General features: G+C 44.0%; 1 protein-coding gene across 3 annotated transcripts in view; it reads right to left on the reverse strand.

Moving 5' to 3' along the window:
- Nucleotides 1–19451, reverse strand: part of Rgs17 (regulator of G protein signaling 17) — a 94336-nt gene that overhangs the window by 8556 nt on the left and 66329 nt on the right. For all 3 annotated transcript variants that reach the window (XM_085687979.2, XM_048419981.3, XM_087912056.1), the window contains exons 3-4: nucleotides 4157–4246; nucleotides 1972–2206 (exon numbers count right to left, since the gene is read on the reverse strand). In XM_085687979.2, the coding sequence (XP_085544105.1) occupies nucleotides 1972–2206; nucleotides 4157–4246 (325 nt within the window). The remainder of the gene's footprint in view (nucleotides 1–1971; nucleotides 2207–4156; nucleotides 4247–19451) is intronic.

The following is a 19451-nucleotide window of genomic DNA, read 5'->3' on the forward strand; positions in this document are numbered from 1 at the left end:
CACCACCACCAACAAAGTAATAAAATTGTTAGAGCTTTCATCCGAGGCTTTTATCTTCTCTAAAGATCTTTTTTTTTTTTTTTGGTCTGTTTCTACTGAATAAAAATATTGGGATTGGAGTTCAAGCTGGCTTATTTTATCCCGAAATGTCACTGTCAGATGATATCCTGCCAGATACCCCCACCCCCCAGTTTTCAGCGAGGGGGGGGAACGACTAAAGATCTGTGGCCAAGAAGAGAGGTTTATTTGCTTCTTAACGGTATATTGACTTCTAGAGCAATAACGACTTCTCGGTAGCTGGTGTCACATTAGTTATCGTAACACAAATAGAATCTAACTTTTATCTTTTTGAACATTAACAGCAATGAAATATAGTAATCACTGTGCAGCGCTGCATTTGGACCCTGCAACCATCATGTCTTTGCATTGGCCTTTTAGAAAACGAAATACTGACCCCTTCCTCCCACGAATTGTTTTATCGCAGCAATAGAGATGCAGATTAGGACAGAAGGTTGGTCGATGTGTAGAGAAAATACTGCTGGAGTATTCTGGAACACTGGTGACATTTCAATAATAAAAATCGAGGTTATTCAGGAGGACTTCATTCAAAGTGAAGCAGTTTAAGTCACATTCCCAATCTAAAGACATTTTTACATGTCTCAGAGGAGGAGGAAGGGTAGAGAGGATGCCTTCCGACTGAGAACGGGACAAGGCACCGACACCTACAGTCCAGTTCTAGGGGACTTCAGCCAAGAAATGCGCAAGAGGCTAAACTCTGGGATACAAAAACAGGTCTGGAATTTAAATGCGTAGGTTAAGCGTCACGGACGGAAAAGGCAAGAGACAGGGCAGCGAGGAAAGGGGAAGGCATTCTAGAAGCCTCCGCGTTTTCTGGGGGCTGGCAAGACATCTAGAGCTCTGACACCCAGGCTCCGGGGGTCTGGTCATCACATTATGGTCACCCCTTGATGGAACATTTCTCAAGAGCAAATTAACTTCAAATTTTAATATGCCTGCCAGAAGTATTCCTTAGAGGTTCATTCAGATAATGGGAGAAACAGGCTAGCACTTCTGATAAAGTGTAAGGAAGGAAAACAGTTTCTATTCTCCATTTCTGTCCAAGAGTTAGTAGTAAAGAAAGGAGGGCGGGGCAGGAGAGAAAGGTCCAGTTTAAGAATGAACAAGGATGCCTTGGGGTTTTATTTGTTTTTGTTTATTGTTTGTTTTGAGCGCCATCTAGTCGCCAAATGTTTTCAAACTAGTATTTATGTGAACAGCTGGGTAAAAGCAAGGGATCCTGGGCTCTGCTTCCCTAAGTCCAGACTATAAAGCAGTATGGGGTGTAGTGGGGTGTGAGGTGGGGCTGGCTTTGCAGTTAATGCACTTGCCTTGCAGGCATAAGGCCCAGAGTTTGGTTTCCTTCCCAGAAACCCACAGGAACGCCCCGTGGGTGAGACAGTCCCTTGAGAGTCTTGGAGGAGGCAGGAAATCCCCAGAGTATGAAGGCTGGAGTGGGGAGTTCTGGGTTCAATTGAAAGAACCCACTTTGATGAACAAAATGGAAGGACAATTGAGGATGATTCCTAATGCATGTGCACTGATAGGCACACACATGCACACACATGCACACACACACACACACACACACACACACTCTTGGGTATAGGCTGTGATGATTGGCTTTTTTAGACAACCGACCTAGGAGACTCTCAGGCAAATGGCCCGAGCGTCATTCTTTGGAACGCGCCACCCACATTAAAACATAGCCACTTGCTTCTTTCTGCACGGCACTAGTTCTGGAAAGCAAGCCCCCGTCACATACCATTTGGCTAGAGATAAATTAACAAAACCCAACTGGGAGACCTGACCTTCACCATGTCCAGGGGGCCACTGAATGGCAGCTCATTAGCCTACCCAGAGAGGGTCACCCTGGTCTCAGAAAGCCCACCTCAGCGTTCTCCAGGTTCTTACCTCCTTCGGCGACAGTATAGAAATGTAGTCTTCATATATAATCCTGGCCTTCTCTTCAACGACTTTTTTGTTCTGCTCTTTCTTTAAGTCTTCGCAGGCTAGCCAGAAGAGGAGGTTCTCCTCGCTGTATTCTGTTCGGAGGAACTCTCGGAAAAGGTTTCTTCCTGCAGGAGCCTTCATCATCTTGTCAAAATTTTGAGACCAGGACATGACCTCGTCTGCAGTGGGGTTTTGGCTGCGGAGACAGAATGAAGCCATTAGAAGCAGCTTCCACCTGTGAGTGCCAGCAAAGGGCGGGTGGTTTTAAATTCCTAGTCACGTGCTGCCCTCTAGTGGTCGTATTTCGTTATTGCGTCTGGCTTGATCTGGCAAGCAATCTGAGGGACTGAATCAGTCCTGAGCTTTGACAAATGACACCGTGGGTGCAAAGGCAGCGATGGGAGCTGGGAGTCAGAACAGTAAGGAGTAAGATACCACATGACCACGGCTGTCGGACAGTCCTAAAGAATCCTGCAAGTGGTGATGTTTCTTAGCTTTTTCTTGTAAATGAACGGGAGGTTTTCCCTCTCCCTCATTTGCACTGGTTTAACCGTAAGAAAGGGTTGATTTTTCACCTCCAGTACCCATGGCTTATTATTTACACAATCTAAAATAGGAATACGTTTTGTGCACTTTATCCCCAATGCTCAAAATATTCCCTGGAAGGCAGAGGACTAAGGACAGCGTGCGGGATTTTCTGGATAACTATATATAACAAAGATCATTATTGCCAATCCACCAGTCACTGGCCAATTCGCCTTCATACCAAAGAAGAAAGAAGGAGAAGCACAAGGCTTGAAGTTTTTTTTTTTTTTTATCCAGAATCTTGGCTTTTGACTCAAAATATATTTGGTTAGTAGGGGTGTTATTTTATTTTTCTTAATGTGTAGCCAGGTCTCTTAAATAGACTAGCAGCTGCCCCATAATATCTGAAGCTCTCCATTCATCTACAATATTAAATTTAGGGCTGGGGATGATTCAGTGGGTAAACCTGAGTTTGAATCCCCAGCCCCCGTGTAAAAGCCAGGTAAGGGGACGTGCTTCAGCTAGGTAAGGGGTCGTGTTCCATAACCCCAGTGCTTGGGGTAGGGGACAGAGATAGCCAGATGCCAGGCACTCACAAGCAAGTAAGTTTAGCAAAACTTTGAGTTCCAGGTTCAGTGAGAGACCCTGCTTTAAGAAGGTGGGGGTGTATGGCGTGATAAAGGGGGTCACTTGATGCTCTCCTCTCACATGCACACCTGCACACATGTGCACATACGCATCCATAAACCATGAACGTACACCTGCCCACACTCACCACAATAAAAAATTAAATGTACAGCTGTCTAACGTCACAGTGAAACTCATACTGAACTTCCATGAAAAGCAAAAGAGGAGGCGTTTACAACGATGTGAACCATCAACTTATAATTAGGTTGTCACCTCTAAAATCACGTTTCATTTCCTCGTTTTGGAAAGATGCGGTTGAAGTCTGTTGTGGTGGCTATAAAACCAGGAGTTGGCTAGCTGGCTATTTTTCCTGGTTGATTTTGGTAATTCAGTGTGTGTGTGTGTGTGTGTGTGTGTGTGTGTATTTCTGTTATGCATATATGTATATGTATGTTCTTGTGTATATGTGTATGTGTGTATATGTACATGTGCATATGTATGTATGTGTGCAGTAATGTCCATGTGTGTATGAGTGGGTGTGCATGTGTGTTTGTGTGCATGTGTGTGTATATAAGTGTGCATGTATGTGTGCAGTTGTGCGTATGTGTGCATGTGGTATTAAGATTCCTATAAAATGAAGACAAATTTTAAAATATTTCCAGTAAAATATTTTAAGAGAAGTTAAAGTAAAAGAGAAGTCAAAGTAAGGCATTTTCTGCAGTAATTCATGCAATAAATTTATTGAACTACTAGAAAGATAAACTTAGACAATGCTTGACTTTGTAGCATAGCTAATAGAAAACCTGGTCAAAACTAACTGCAATCATAAGTAAGATCTTCCAGGCTGAATGCTGAGCTACCATTCCTTTCCGAGACCCACAGAGGTGATGCTTCTGCACGGGGTGGGGGCGGGGGCGGGGCGGGGGTGGGGGCGGGGGCGGGGGACAGTGGCACCGACACACAGAACGGACTCCAGCCCGGCTGCCACACTCACCATTCCTCTAGGACCTGGATGCTCTCCATTTTTGTGGTGTGGGGGGGTCTCCCCGCAGAGTCTCCTCTCTCCTCATTCCTGACGGTGAGGCTGAAATGAACACATTTTGTCATGGGAATTGCAAAAAGTCAAAGAAAAAATATCACTTCCACAGGAGAAACAGGTCACAGAGATTTTACTGCCAACCATGTGGGGTTATTTAAAATACAGAAGGAGGAATACCACTTTTAAATGATGGTGGAGAGTTGGTAGGTCTATACCAACTTAAAAAATCATAAAATAACTCAGAGCCCTGACATGGATATCAGTATCTATTCTGACTTCATTATTATGTAACCATAACTTAAATTACTTAAATTCTTTTTAAGATTTATTTATTTATTATGTATACAACATTCTGCCTCCATGTATGCTTGCACACCAGAGGAGGGCACCAGATCCCATTACAGATGGCTGTGAGCCACCATGTGGTTGCTGGGAATTGAACTCAGGACCTCTGGAAGTGCAGTCAGTGCTCTTAACCTCTGAGCCATCTCTCCAGCCCCCTTAAATTCTTTTACATAAGTGTACCTTTATAACCTCAACACTGGACATGTGTTAATATTTGAGATATCGTTGTGTTACCTTTAAAAGTGGAGAGTCATTTGATTTTTGCTTAGTTCTGTTCAGTTTTTCTCATTTGTTTTCTCCCTATTAGTAGCTAAGAAGATAGAATATGTCAGAAGCCAATACAGACTTAGATACCTTTGTACCATCCTTCCCTTCAAGCCAGATTTTTGTCATCAATACTGTTGTTCCTCCAGACCCTAAAGTCTGAGCAATTGGATTGGATTCTATGTCAGTCAATCTCCAGCGGCTTGGGAGAGACAAGGAAGCCATTGCAAGGGTGTGGAGCAGGAGACCATTGGGTGAGTGTGCTGATCATTTTCCACTGTCACCTCAACAGGATCCAGAACTATCAGGAAGACGGGACTCTGGCTATGCCGATGGGGGAAATACCTTGATTATGTTCACTGATATGGGTGGAGTAATTTAACTGTGGGTGGGGCCATTCTTCAGCCAGAGTTCCTGGATCTTCTGAACACGTTAGCATTGCTCCTCGGTTTCCTTACTATGACTATGGCAAGACAGTTGCTTCGGGCTCCTGCTGACTGAACCTCCCCACCATAATGGACCATACCTTGAACTGTGTGCTAAAATAAGCCCTTTCTCCTGTAAGCTGTTTTTGTGTGTGTATTCTATCACGGTAATAGGAATGAAGCTGAGGCTGGAGAAAAAGGCTCCAAGTCAACGTGACCCAGAACAAGAGGTTGGGGACCAGGAAAGCCCCATGTGTTCCATTAGAACAAGAAGAATCACTGATTAAGGTCAACTGTAGCTTAATGGTGCCTTGTGGTAGAGACCAGGGTTAAGGGGCAAACGAGAGAGAGAGAAGGGTGTCCTGTAGATGCCAAGGGCAGGTGGGATGGTTCCAGGGCTTAGTTGGTTAAAGCACCTGCCCAGTGATGACTCAGTGGTCCTTCATCAGCAGAAATGCAAGTTCCTGAGTTTAAAACAAACAAACAAACGGATATTTCTGTCTAGAAGATGACGGGCTTCTTGGGAACCCATCAGGAGCAAGCACAGGTCCTATATCATCTCTTCCATTGGCTCATTCGCTCATGTACAACCAACAGCAATGGAAGTTAGCTGTTAGTGACACCATTCTCTCTATGTTAAATATTACTGCCCCCATTGTATAGGGAAGGAAAGCAAAGGTCAGAGTGCTCTAAGTTGGTCAAAACCAGAGCGGAGCTGTATGATATGGCTTGAACTACATCTTTATTGCGTGCCTGCTCTATACACCAGGCCTCCTGTTAGGTACAGTCATTGGTAACCACTAAATATGGCTGTGGTAGAAAGGAAGCCTGTGGGGTCAGGGAGATAACCCATGAGATGTTCTTCTCAGCCTAGAAAGTCTGGCTAGCGAAACTGCGAGACAGTGTCTCGTGAATATAGTCGTGACTCTCAGATTGTGGCAGGGAAAGATGGAGAGACTGTAGTGTAGAGAAGAATTTAAAGAATTCAGGTTCGCAGGGTGGTGGTGGCATAAGCCTTTAATCCCAGCACTCAGGAGGCAGAGGCAGGCAAACTTCTGGGAGTTCGAGGCCAGCCTGGTCTATAGGGTGAGTTCCAGGACAGTCAGACCTACACAGAGAAACCCTTTCTTGAAAACAAACAAGCAAAACGAGTTCTGGCTCCTACCAGTGAGGCCAAGCTACCTTTGAGTCTGACTAGGTGGAAAAATTAATCGGCAAAAGTACATCCATTGGAGAGAAAAGACGTTCTCTTTTCTCTTTCCAACGTTGGGAAGGACCCTTTAATACAAAGAAAAATAAATAAATAAATACAACTTAATAATGAAGTAAAGTACATGTTCCTCCTCCCAGCTTGGGGTGAGGGGCAGTGGCCAGCTTGCTGAAATAGGACTAGAGCGGCAGAGGCTTCGGTGCAGCGCAGCCAGGGGCAAGACGCTGAGAGAAAGCAGCAGTGCTCAATTTAGCCCAGCGTGTTGGCACTAGGGATACGCTTGAAGTCCGAGATAGCCCAGAAACCGCTGCCTTCATTACAGTGATCCTAAGATTCCTCGCTCGCTCTTTGAGTGAAGGTGTTCCTGGAATTTGAGTGGCTGTTTGGGTGAGACACACCGCGACGTTACTCTGTCGCATTTCCCCCACATATATCAAATATGTGCCTTTCGTGACTTTTACAAAATCTCTCATTGAGACCGGAAGTTCCTCATTTTCACCCAGCGTCCCAGAGAAGGTTTCACACAGAACGCAGGTCACCGCGCACGCTCACTTCATGCAACATATCTTGGAAATTGCTTCCCTCTGGGCCTCCGCTGCAGGCAACCAATCTGGAGTCCATGTGCATGAATCACACGCTTCCGAGCATAAATCCTGGCTCTTGTGTCTGTTCCTGCCATGTTTACAAACATCTCAAATGCCGCCATATTAGAGCCATCAGTACGAAATATTGGATTCTGTTGGCATCTCTCGTTTCTACAGATGGTAAAATATGGACACACATTTGGACTAAAACTAGTTGTGACAGACATTCAATAAATGCTTCACTGTTCTCCACGGATGCCGTTCTTAATTTAATACTGGGCACAGCCTTAGCTTTCGATAAAAAAAAAAAATCAAACTTAAGCATTGGTAGCGTAGGCACATAGTACAAGAATCCCCAGAGATAGTTGGCTAGGTACATTAGCCAAGGGGGTGATTTCTGGGCTTGACTGAGAGACTCTGCCTCAAAGAATAAGTTGGAAAGTAAATTTCTGATATTAACCTTCCTCAAGTCTGTGCACGTGTGTGCTCTCTCGTGCAAATTTGCACACACACACACACACACACACACACACACACATGGGGGGGGAGAAAGAAAGATTAATCACCAGAAATGTCATCTAGAGCTTGAGATGGAGAAAATGAGGGTGAAATCGTTGCTAGTCTGGCTACCTGTCCAGAGACTGACGTCTTTTCCTTTCACTTGGCTCTGCCCTAAGGACTCATGGGCTTGGGTTGTTTTTGAAGGTAATAAATTATGGATCATATTTTAACTCTAACCTTCTCAGTGTTCTGTGTGTTTGAAGAAGTTAAAACATAAGAGTTGTGAGATCTCAAAATGATGTGTGTGTTAATTGTCCATTTGACAGGCTCTAGAATCGCTGGAGAGATGGGCCCCTGGGCATGCCTATGGGAGTTATATTGACTGTATTAGTTAGTGTAAGGAGACCTAACTTGACTGTCAATGGGGCTAAGAATCTTGTAGGGGGTTCTAGACTATATAAAATAGGGGAAGTGAGTTGGACATTAAGACATGTTCGCTGCTGTTTCTTGTCTGTGGATGTGATGTCGCCAGCCAGCTACTTCAAGCCCCCTGATGGACTATACCTTAAATTGTAAGTCAGAGTCAACTGCTCGCTCCTTAAGTTATGTGACTTTTTCTCCTTCTTCACTTTTAGGTTGATAACAGTTAAATAAACATTTCTACCTTCTGATCTAAGACACAAAGAGAAGGAGACACACCCACCGTGCTCTCTGTGGGGTTCTCCATCAAAGCCTACACACTTCAGGAACATGGAGCCTCAACAACCCAGGCTATAGCTGCAAAAGCAATCATGGAGACTCGTTAGAGATTCTCAGGCCTGGTGACCCCGGGATGGGAGGAAATATGTCTAGTACATTTCAGAGAGCAAGAAGTGGGCTTTGCCTGTGGCTGGTGGATTGATTGCAGAGCAGCATCAATTGTGGCAGGGGTGAGGGAGTGGGGAGTGGGGGGTAGGAGGGGCAGGAAGAAACGCCTGAAGCTGGTGGCGGCTTTCCTCGCCCGTTATCAGAAATCGAGCACACTCCATTTTGGAAGGCGGTCAGCTGCTGTAAGGAAACAATGAGTGCTTAGAAACAAGGCTTTAAGAAAGTGGTAAATACCATGAAACCTTTGCGGTAGCCATGGTGATGCTGGAATTGCAGATGATCACGCGTATTTATGTAAAATGCGGTGGGGAATGAGTAAAGTGCACAGATTTAGGCCACGGTGACAGTAAAGCTCCAGAAGGGCACCACCCTCATCAGGGGACAGGGACTGGATTACCAACCAGCACCATCTCATGTGCAGGGACACAGGAGCTCAGGCCGACTCACACTGCCCCCAACCGCAGCAAGCTGGGGCCGACATCCTCTGACTCCCCGCCTCATGTGAGCTTGGCTCGGCAGCATGACCACTGCCTCTTCTTAGAAAAACTGTCCTGGATGTTTTACCTTCTCAGTTATTCACAGAAGTGGCCCGATCTTAGAGAAAAGCTGTGGGAGGGGCATATCAGAGTGCTATGGGCATTGGTCCACAACACGGGGCACACAGAACACACACACACCAGACACAGACAGCTCTGCAGTCTCCAGACAAACCCACACCTCCCCCAGGACACACAGCACACTGAGACAACAGCAAACGAATCACAAACACACTGAAGTCAGACAGTGGCCAAGGATGCCTTCAACGTCAGGCAGAGGCTAAGTCATTTTTAAACTAAGGATGTGAACATCTCCACGTCCACATGTTTGTAATATAGCTTGGTTTTGAATGGCATGTAGAGAACAGACAGTTTAAAACTCATGTCTGGAACTGTCATGCAACACATATGTATAATTTTGGTGTATTTAGTGAAATGTTAAAACAAAGCTGCTGGGTTTGAAGATGTAGACCAATGAATGGAACACTTGCCTAATGTGCATGAAACCCTACGTTCAATTTCCAGAGCCACATAAAACCAGGCACAGTAGTGCACACCTGTAGTCCCATCACTAGGGATGGGAAGGTGGGAGAATCAGAGGCTGAAGGTCAACCTCAGCTTGTTCAAGGTCAACCTATGCTCTGTAGCCGCAGTCTCAAGAGGATCAACCAATCACAGCACACCACATCACAAAGACTCTTCCTCTTTACAATCATATATTATGTGATGAAATAAGAACTCGTTCAGCTTTTTTGTTGTTATTGTTGATGATGATGATATTTAAGTACCTGGAGTAAGATAATATGCTATTAAAGTTGCTTCCACTAGATGGCTGTGTTTCCTTTAGAAATACAAAGGTAAGTCAAAAGAAAGACTGAAAATCTTTCTGAGAGCAATTACCCCTTTTTGGAAAAATAAATATTCGTGGGCAGACACTGTCTTGGAGATGACGTGTGGGTAATCATCCTACTCTTTACATGACTTATTCGACCGGGGCGCAGGCATGGGACTCGGTGTTCTTGCAAAAACTGCAGAGGGGGGAAGGTTACGACGCTAGCAGTTGATATACAGAAATGCGCTTCATAGTTGGCAGGGATTCATTCCCCATTCATCGCTCGACTGGGACTTCCCAGTTCCTATGACTAAGATTTCCTGTGGAATGGAAGTGGGGGGCATCACTGGGGATGCATATGATCGGCAATAACAATGTTAAGCTGCAGGGAAATGTCAGTGCTCCATATGGAATTTCTGAGGCTCTGAGGATTTTCTGCCAGCGTGGTGCATCCTTCAAGAAGATTCTAGAGAAAGAATGCAGAAATGGTATTGGTTTCATTAACTGGCAATGTGCTAAGGAGAACATTGGCAAGCACACAGTGGTCAAATCTTACTATGTCTGGAAAATCCCTTGTACACTGAGACTTATGAGGTCAGAATAACTTTAGTTAAGGATTATTCATGTGAAGATTGTAGAGTAAAAGGCTTCTATGTACATGAACGCTGGAAAACACAACTCTTGCTATACAAACTTGAGGACCTGATTTCCAGCCTCAGCACCCGTATAAAAATATGGTACAGAGCTGTAACCCCAGTGCTAGGGAGGCAGTGGTCAGGGGATTCCCTGTTCTGCCAGGCTAGCCTCATTGTTGAGCACGCAATGATAAGTTGTGTTTCAACAGAAAGGCGGAGGGTTATTGAGGGACAACTGAGGTTTACCTCTGGCTTCTGTATCTGCACATGAACATACATGTAGAGTCACACACATGTGCACATGTGTGTGTGTATGCGCACACACGGATTTGCTTATGTTCTTAATCACATCGTACTAAAGAAGAAGCTGAAGCTCAGAGGGATTAGGAGACTTGTCAAGGGCTTCACGTTTACATGTAATAAAAGGGGCATATCAGATCTGCCTAATCCCAGACTGGCTAGTCTTCTTAGGTTGTGTCCTGAAAGTCAGCTTTATTTAAGGGAAAAAAATATCTTGAGAATTTTTGTGTTGTCTTTAAATGTGACAGGGCACCTGTTATTCAGAATGAAACGCACGGCACTACCACTGTTCTGTCTCTTACAGGATGAATAATTGGGATGGTTCCATATTCTTATGAAAAATACACGGTTTTATTAAAAAAGTGGTACACATTTGCTTTCCACTTGGCAACTGATGCTGTCATCCGTGAGAGGTATGTTCATATTTACTGATATAAAAACACAGATATATGTGATGATTAATATTGATTATAAATTTGACACCATTAAGGATTACATAGAAGACAACCCTCTGCAGTTGCCGTGAGGGAGCAGTGGGATTGGGTCAACCTCTGGCCACACTCGTGAGAGATTCTCCTGATGAGACTGGTTCACATAAGCAGATCCATCCTAAAGGCAGACAGCACCATTCCCTAGGCTCGGAACCTCAGCGACTAAAGGGAGAGCCAGTGGAGCCCCGGCCTTGCTCTTCCTTTGCCTCCTGACTGTGGTGCAATGAACCAGCTACCCTACGCCCCTACTGCCAGGACTTCCCTGCAATAATGAACCATACTTTGAACTATGAGCCAAAATAAAAAAAAAATTCCTTCCTAAGTTGCTTTAATTATGGTATTTTTTTTTAAAGAGAGAGAGATTTATTTATTTATTTTGTATACAACATTCTGCCTCTGTGTATACCCGCATGCCAGAAGAGGGCACCAGATCTCATTACAGATGGTTGTGAGCCACCATGTGGTTGCTGGGAATTGAACTCAAGACCTCTGGAAGAGCAATCAGTGCTCTTAACCTCTGAGCCATCTCTTCAGCCCCGGTATTTTTTTTTTTTTTAAATCACACTGACTGTCTTAGTTTCCTTTCCTGTGGCTGTAGTTAACCCATCCCAACCAAAGCATCCTAAGGCAGGAAGAAGCTCTGTCTGCCATTGTTGGGAACTCAAGACAGAAGAATCTTGATGCATTCAGACACATGACTTCCACAGTCAAGAGTGGAGAGCGAGGAATTAATGCAAGCAAGTGTTTTAGTGAGTTTTCTCCTTTTTATTCAGTCCAGAACCCCAAGGCCGGGGAAAAGTGCCACCCAACGTGGGTAGTCCTCCTATACCAATTAATGTAGTTAAAGCAATCCCTTGCAGACATTCTCCCAAGTGATTCTACTCTGTGCTGAGTTGACAACTGAAACTAACGTCACAACAACAGAAATGGACGAAGACAATATGGGCCTCACTGCATTTATCACAGAACCATTTCAGCAGGATAATTATAGTGTAAACTTTATTTTCACCAAAATTCAATGTCTTACCTAACAAGAAAAAGAGACAAAATACTTGAAAGATGTCTTAAAATATTAGGCAGTTTGCAAAGGTTAACCAGACCTCAACTGTGAAAGAAAGCAGGTTAGGTAGGCACGAAGAAAGAAGGAAGAGTTTTAATGGGGATTGAATTTCCAATTGTCTTGGTCATGGAATAATTTACTATAAGAAAGAAATGGAAGTCCAATTTCCCTCACACTGACCTTTTTGCCCCAAAGGGTCACAGAGTCTCTGAACATTTAAATAGAGTTCACTTTTTTCCCTATGTTAACAGACTTTCTCTGTCAACTTCCTCCTCCTTGCTCACCCTAGGGAGAAAATTGGTTCTCACAGAATTCACCAATAATTATTGATTGGCCAGCTCAGAAAGTTCTGTGCGTGTGTTCTCTGTGAGCTCTCTCTGGTGGTCTTATCTTTGGGCCATGTGAGCAGCTCCCATGCTTTCTTTGCTGTTTCACTGTAGGCCTGACCTGAGCTTTCTGAGCACACTGGGGCCATCATGGCTCTCCTCTCCCGGACACTGAATCCTAATGGTTTTTAGATTATCACCATTCATGCTGACTAAGCCTGCAGGTTTCAAATTTGTTCCACAACTAACACATGGGTACTGCAGAGAAGGCCATGGCAGGCATCATCTTATCTTCGGACTAAACAACTTCCTCCTCTTTCATCTGACAGCCTCATCTTTCAAAACGGTGACTTTCAAAAAATATTTGACTATGTACTCATTCATCTCCTGTATGTGCCTATGGTTTGTTCTCTTCTCCTACCACCTGGGGACTGAACTCGGGGCCTCTAGCTTGGTGGCAGGGGCCTTTACCCACTAAGCCATCTCACCAATCTATTGGTCTAGGATGCTAGGCTTCTTTTATGGTGAGTAACATATGAGACTGTCTTCAGAGGGGCCTACCTTTCCACGACACATCCACTCTCCCTCTTTCCCTGCCTTCAATGGGCCCTACTCTGCATGTTGCTCTCCCGGTACCCAGCACCGTGCTCTAAGGAGCTTCACAAAGACCACTTCTCCCGCACATGTTGCTGGGTAAGGTAGCAATGGGGAGGGGCATCTGGAGTCTCTGATGCTGTGCCATCTGACCTCTCTCCCACTACTCTCCTCTCGTGGCACTGCCTACTGCACAGACTTCTCTCTTTCTGTCCCCACCTCAGGGTACTTGAGTCAAAGAAATCACTAGTGCTGTCCCCAGAAAGTTTGCTGGGCCACTGTCTTTGTTCTGTACTGAACAAGCTGATGTATAGAGGAGCCATCTTAGCTCCCAAGATGGCTTCCTCCTTACTGAGCTGACTCAAGTTAACCATCTTTCTTCTGCTCTTATTGTGTTATTGTGCCCCTTTTACTCTCCTAAATATGCTCTGCGTGATAAATTAATCTACTATTTCATTTCTTCCCTTTGCATCTTTCCACTGGAAACTAAATTGTGTAATGGGAAACTTAGAAAATATTCATCCTTAAAGGATTCATTCATGTTTATTTTATGCATGTGATTGTTTTGTCTACATATTTATACTACACTGACTGTGTGCCTAGTGATCACAGGAGCCAGAAGAGGATGCCAGATCTCCTGGGCCTGGCGTTCTGTTTAGTGGTGAGCTGTCGTGTGAGTGCTGGGTGCTGAAGCAGGGTCCTCTGCAAGAGCAATGAGTGCAGACTGAGCCATCTCTTCCACAGAAAAGCACTTTTTAAAAAAAAAAATGTAAGTGAAAGTTCAAAAAAAAGGTAGGGAGACTATATCTGTGATGGACACAGGTCAGCTTAGGTTTTATTCCGGCAGCTTCATAACGGACAGGAGCCTATCAAGTCTGTTTTAGATGTGATCAGAGGCAGCTAATATACTGAACTCCTTCAAACACTAACCTGGTAATCAAACCAAGTACTGGTGCCTGGATTGTCTAATGACTTTGTTCTTTGTCACCATGGAGACAGGGTGAACTTGGTGAATGAGTGTTGATGAGATAAAACCATACCTACAATGGATAATCAATCAACTGTAACCGTGTGATTTAATAAATGAGTGCTGTATAGACGTTCCAGAGATCTACAGCCCACTCTTTGGCTTGTGTCCATGGCCGATGAAAGCTACAATCCACTGGTAGCTAGCTGGTCTCTTGGTTGGGTAAATGTCACATAGTTTAAAGGAGCTATTGAGGAACTTCCCCCATGTCATTGTAGGATGGTGTCTCATGCCAGGACCTCTGTGTAAGCTATGTTCATGATGATTCTCTCATAAGTGCTGTGTAGAGCAAATCACTTTAGAGAAACAGGTTATTCTTCATGCGAGATGAATCAGCTCTCTGAGGGCGACAGGTACACAGGAGACACTTGTTCATCACAGCCTCTAATGAGATCATTCAGCTTGCATGCTGTGAGTCTCGTTATTTCCAGGGAGCGGTTTCTTCACCATGGTGCAGACTTGGATTGTTGTTTTCCTTTGCAAAAAATATCCTTTGGCTTTGGAAGCATGCATCTTAGTATTTCCATTGGCAGGGAGCTCGGGGTGACAGCAGCGGGGGATAAAATAGCACATTCTTTTTGCACTGTTTTGAATTACAGAGGCTTGGTACTTGTTAAAAATGGAGGGAGGGACAACCAAAAGCATGTTTATGAAGGTCTCAACATTGGCTTAGTGAGATCTCTCCCACGGTCTGAGAATTCTGGAAACGAATGTGTCTAGAAGACAGTTTTAGTTTCAAAGGACTAGTTAATGTACTAAATTTATTCTGTGACCAATCTTTCCTGCAAGGAATCTAGTGTCACTGGCCAAATCTGGTGAGCAATACCCCAAGTAGCATTCGAGATTGTGAGTTAGGCTGGGAAAGTTGTATTTATCAGTGGTTCGTATCCAATCTGGGAATGAAAAGTTTGTAAGTATCATATGAATGGGGACTGGTCAGTGCACTGCATATTAAAATGCCTGCCATCTAATCTCAACTCTATAGCAGGTACGTTTCCAACCTGTGAAATTAAAAGACATATTTCCATCATCATTTTTTTGTGAAGATAGTTTTGTTCCTTATTTTGGCCTCTAGCCTTGGGGGATATTAATTCATCATAGCAGGGAAGCATCTTCTGTGGAGATGGGACCTTGTGGTGGCTGGCCCCTTCATAAGGGCAGGCAGGAAGCAGAGGGCGATGCAGACATGAATCAGGTGTGCAATAGCCCTCAGAGCTGCACACCAAGTAGCCCATGCCTGCCAGCTGAGTCTTTCCAAAAGGTAAGGCTTTAAAAAAAAGGTTTAAACCTTTAATCCTTAAAAAAAAAAACAAAAAACAAAAGGCAGGGGGTTATGTGGCCTCCCCAAATGGCATCATCAACAGGTGACCAAATGTTCAATTACATAAGTTATTTTAATTGCAAATGACAATACTATGTCTAATGCATAAAATAGTCAGAGGAAGAATGAGTCCAATGGAAACTGAAAACAAAAGCCGTAGGATGGCTTCTGTCAGGAATCTTTTGGATCCTGCTGGCTCATTTTATGTCAATCTGACACAAGTTACAGCCATTTAGAAAGAGGAAAACCATGAATGGGAAAATATCCCAGTCAAATAGGCCCATTGACAAGCTTGTAGTGCACTTTTTTTTTTCTGATTGATGATTGACATGGGAGGGTCCGGCTTACCGTGGGAGATGTCACCCCTGGGCTGGTTGTCTTGGGTGCCATAAGAAATCAGGCTGAGCAAACCATGAGGAGCAAGCCAGTAAGCAGCACCGCTCGCCCCACCCCGTAGTTTCCGCTTCAGCTCCTGTCTCCAGATTCCTCCCTTTCTTGAGTCCCTGCTCTTATTTCTCTCACTGATGGACTTTTACCTAGAAGTCTAAGATGAAAGATAGTTCCTCCTCAAGTTGCTTTTGGTCAGAGTGTTTTATCACAGTACTAGAAACACTGAGACACTGGCCGTCACTCATCATCACACAGGTCATGTGAACGTGGGGGATGGTAGACCATGACCATTGAGTTCCATTTTTTAATCTTTCTTGCTTGGTGAACACCACCGAAAGCAGGCAGGTATTGAGGAGAAGGTAGCACCCAGTGACTTGGGGGAAAACTATCCTGCGTTATTTTAATGCAACCTCTGCTGTCATGGGAGGTTTGCAGGCCATTCGGACCTTGGCTTTAAGTTCAAAAACACTCTGAAAAGCTTTTACTCTGTGACCTTTGTCATGCCCTGTACATAGAACTTCTGTGAACACAGACGTTTCTAGTCCCCAGGGCACATGCACAAGTGTTGTCTTGGATACAAGCATTTCAGCAGCTCCTATACGTCATACTGCCCTGACAACAGGCGGCGAGAAGCAGCGGGGTATTTCAAAGTGTTCCTCGGTAAAAAGAATCAGTCAGGAGTCAGCTAGCTGAAGAGGCCAGTTAGGGTGGACCTGGAACCTTCAGGCAGCGGTGTTGTCAAAGTGCCCCTCTGCCTGCAGAAAAGGCTCGGTGCACACACAGATTTTGTTCACTGTACTTTGGGCATTCGTGGTTCGTGTCTGAGGCAGTTAAAGGATGCACACCTCATTTTCCTGACATTTCTTCTTGAAATGGAGGACACGAGGGAACAACAGGAGGAGAGGAGACTGTGTGAGGGAAGCAAGTGGCTCTTTCACAAGGCAGCAGTCCCTAGCTGTCACTAGGAACAATGTCCCACTCTAGACGTGGAGGAGACTATCGGGAGACCCAGCACAAATGCACTCTGCACCCCTTCTACCATAATATATGCTGATAATTTTATAAGGGGCGTAAATTAGGAAATGAGAGGCGGCTGTCAGTGAAGTACAGATGAGAAATGCAAATCTGAAAGCAATACTACATTATTTTAAAAGCCATCATGGGAAGCTATGGTGAAACATTTACGTTTATTCCTAGACATAGAAATTTACTTTTTCGGCCCTGGATCTCCTTAAAAGGAAGTGAAACCCGTCACCTGGCAACAGTCCCCATCCGTGGTGACAGTTGTTGCATGTTTTGATTCCTAAGGCTTCTCAGGCTCTAAATCACACTGTTGTACTGGTGCTTTTGTTCTGCCCCTGTGACCTAGCCTGGAAATTTTAAAGAACATTTCTTTCTTTCTTTTTTACTCGAAAAAAAAAAATAAACCTTGGAATTTTCTTTCCTAAATTCAAAGTAAAAAAATAATGAAATTCTGAAAACTTTATATGTGAAGGACATTTTCATCTGAAATTAAGTAAACAAGATTACAATTAAAATCCATAATGCAAGGCTATTGAATTTTTGTGCTTCTCGAAAACCCAAATTGCTTCTCTCTGGGGGAATGACTAGGAGGAGGGGTGGAGAGAGAAGAGCAAGGGGAGGGCGGGGGTTGAATCTACTCAAGGTATACTTAACACAAAACCATCCTAGTGGAATCTATCACTATGTATGATGAACACAAGGAGTTAAATTTTGTGTTAAAAGAGAAACTACCTATCACAGCTTACATGGCTCGTAAATGTATAGACTATTATTTTAGGTGATCATGATCATGGTTGACAAGAGCAATTCTGACAACTAGATTCTCGTTTCAGGCTAGCTAACACCCCAGCACCCAGCCACGGCATCACATTTGCGGGAGTCCGTTATCACTCCAAAGGTGTTGAAGGCCGATGCAGCTTCCAGAAGCTTCTCTGTGTTTGGTGACAACTCGATGCCTGTGTACGAGTTGAATAATCAAACACCCTAACTCTTCTGTAAGCATCAAACTGTCCCAGAGACATAGATGTCTGTGAGGCAACGGAATCAAATCTCACGGAGTATAGTTACATACTACATAGAAATGCTTCCATCAGTGGCAGATCATAGGTAACACTGGTCCTTAATCATAATGGAACTTAAAATTCCCTCTCTTAGTGAGAACTTAGGCACTGTAGTGTCGTGGTACAACACATTACCCACTCATCTCTGATGATACTGGTGTGGACAGTCACCTAGCCTGTAGGTCCCATGAGCACACAGCACACATAGTTATGTGTAGCACACACTTGCTAACGAATAACTACATTGTTATCCATTTTTGTATCTACTGTAGTGTACTTTTTATTGGTTGAGTGCACTAGTACATAAAATGTCCTAGGATTGGAGAGGTGGTTCAGCAGTTAAGAGCATTGGCTGTTCTTTGGAGGATCCATGTTCAGTTCCCAGCACCCACATAGTGGCTCACACTTGTCTATAACTCTAGTTCAAGGGGATCTGATGCTCTCCTCTGGCATGTGGTACATATACACACAAAGCACCCATACACAAAAACAAAATAAAATAAAATAAATGATATCACTCATAAAATTAGTCCAAGGAGCTACACTGCAAGCATCCATCTCCTGCCTACTGAGTTCTCAAGGATCCACATGGAGTGATTGGCCTGCATGATCTACATTTATTTAGGTCCAATGTATCATGCTATCTAAAGGAAGAAATGGCCCTACTTACAGTTTTCAGAATAAATACCTGCTGTTAAAATGACCAATGTCTATTTATTAGGCATCTAACCGAGTGCCGCCCAACTTTAAGGTTATTGTAGTGTACTTTAATTCTGAAAAAAATGAACGGGAGCTGGAGAGATGACTCGGTGGTTAAGAGCACTGGCTGTCTTCCAGGTGAGCTGGGTTCGATTCCCAGAGCCCACATGGCAGCTCAGCACCATCTGTAACTCCAGTCCCTGCAGATCTGATGTCCTTTCTTGTCTTTCTTAGCACCAGGAGGCACATGGCACATAGATGCACATGCCAGCAAAATATCCATACACATGAAAGTTACAAAAAATCAAAAAATTAAATATTATCAGATAAATAAAATAATAACTTATCTCAAGAACATGGTCAAGAACAAATGAGAAATAGATGCACATCTTTAACACTGTGTAACCGTGTCTGATGTTTATACGGAATTTAGAAAAAAAAATGCTTTATTTTCTGAGACAATTTCTGTGTTGTATATACCTGCTGTTTCTAAACATTCATTTTTGTTGTGTGCATATATGATGTGTGTGCATGTTTGTGTATGTGCAGGCACGATTGTTGTATGATTAATGAAAATCCAGAGACAGATATTGGGGTTCATCCTGAAGACCAGAACAGCAAAGCAGCCAGCCACTGACTTGTACCTCGACCTCAGTCTGAAATGGCCATCCTGCCTCTGGCAAACCTCAGAATGAGACTGAGCCTGAAACCTGTCTCCTCCCATTTTATAATCCTCCATAGTGCTGAGATTAAAGGCAT

The sequence above is a fragment of the Myodes glareolus genome, chromosome 1, assembly GCF_982192425.1.
Source record: "Myodes glareolus chromosome 1, mMyoGla1.1, whole genome shotgun sequence".
NCBI classification, from domain to species: domain Eukaryota; kingdom Metazoa; phylum Chordata; class Mammalia; order Rodentia; family Cricetidae; genus Myodes; species Myodes glareolus.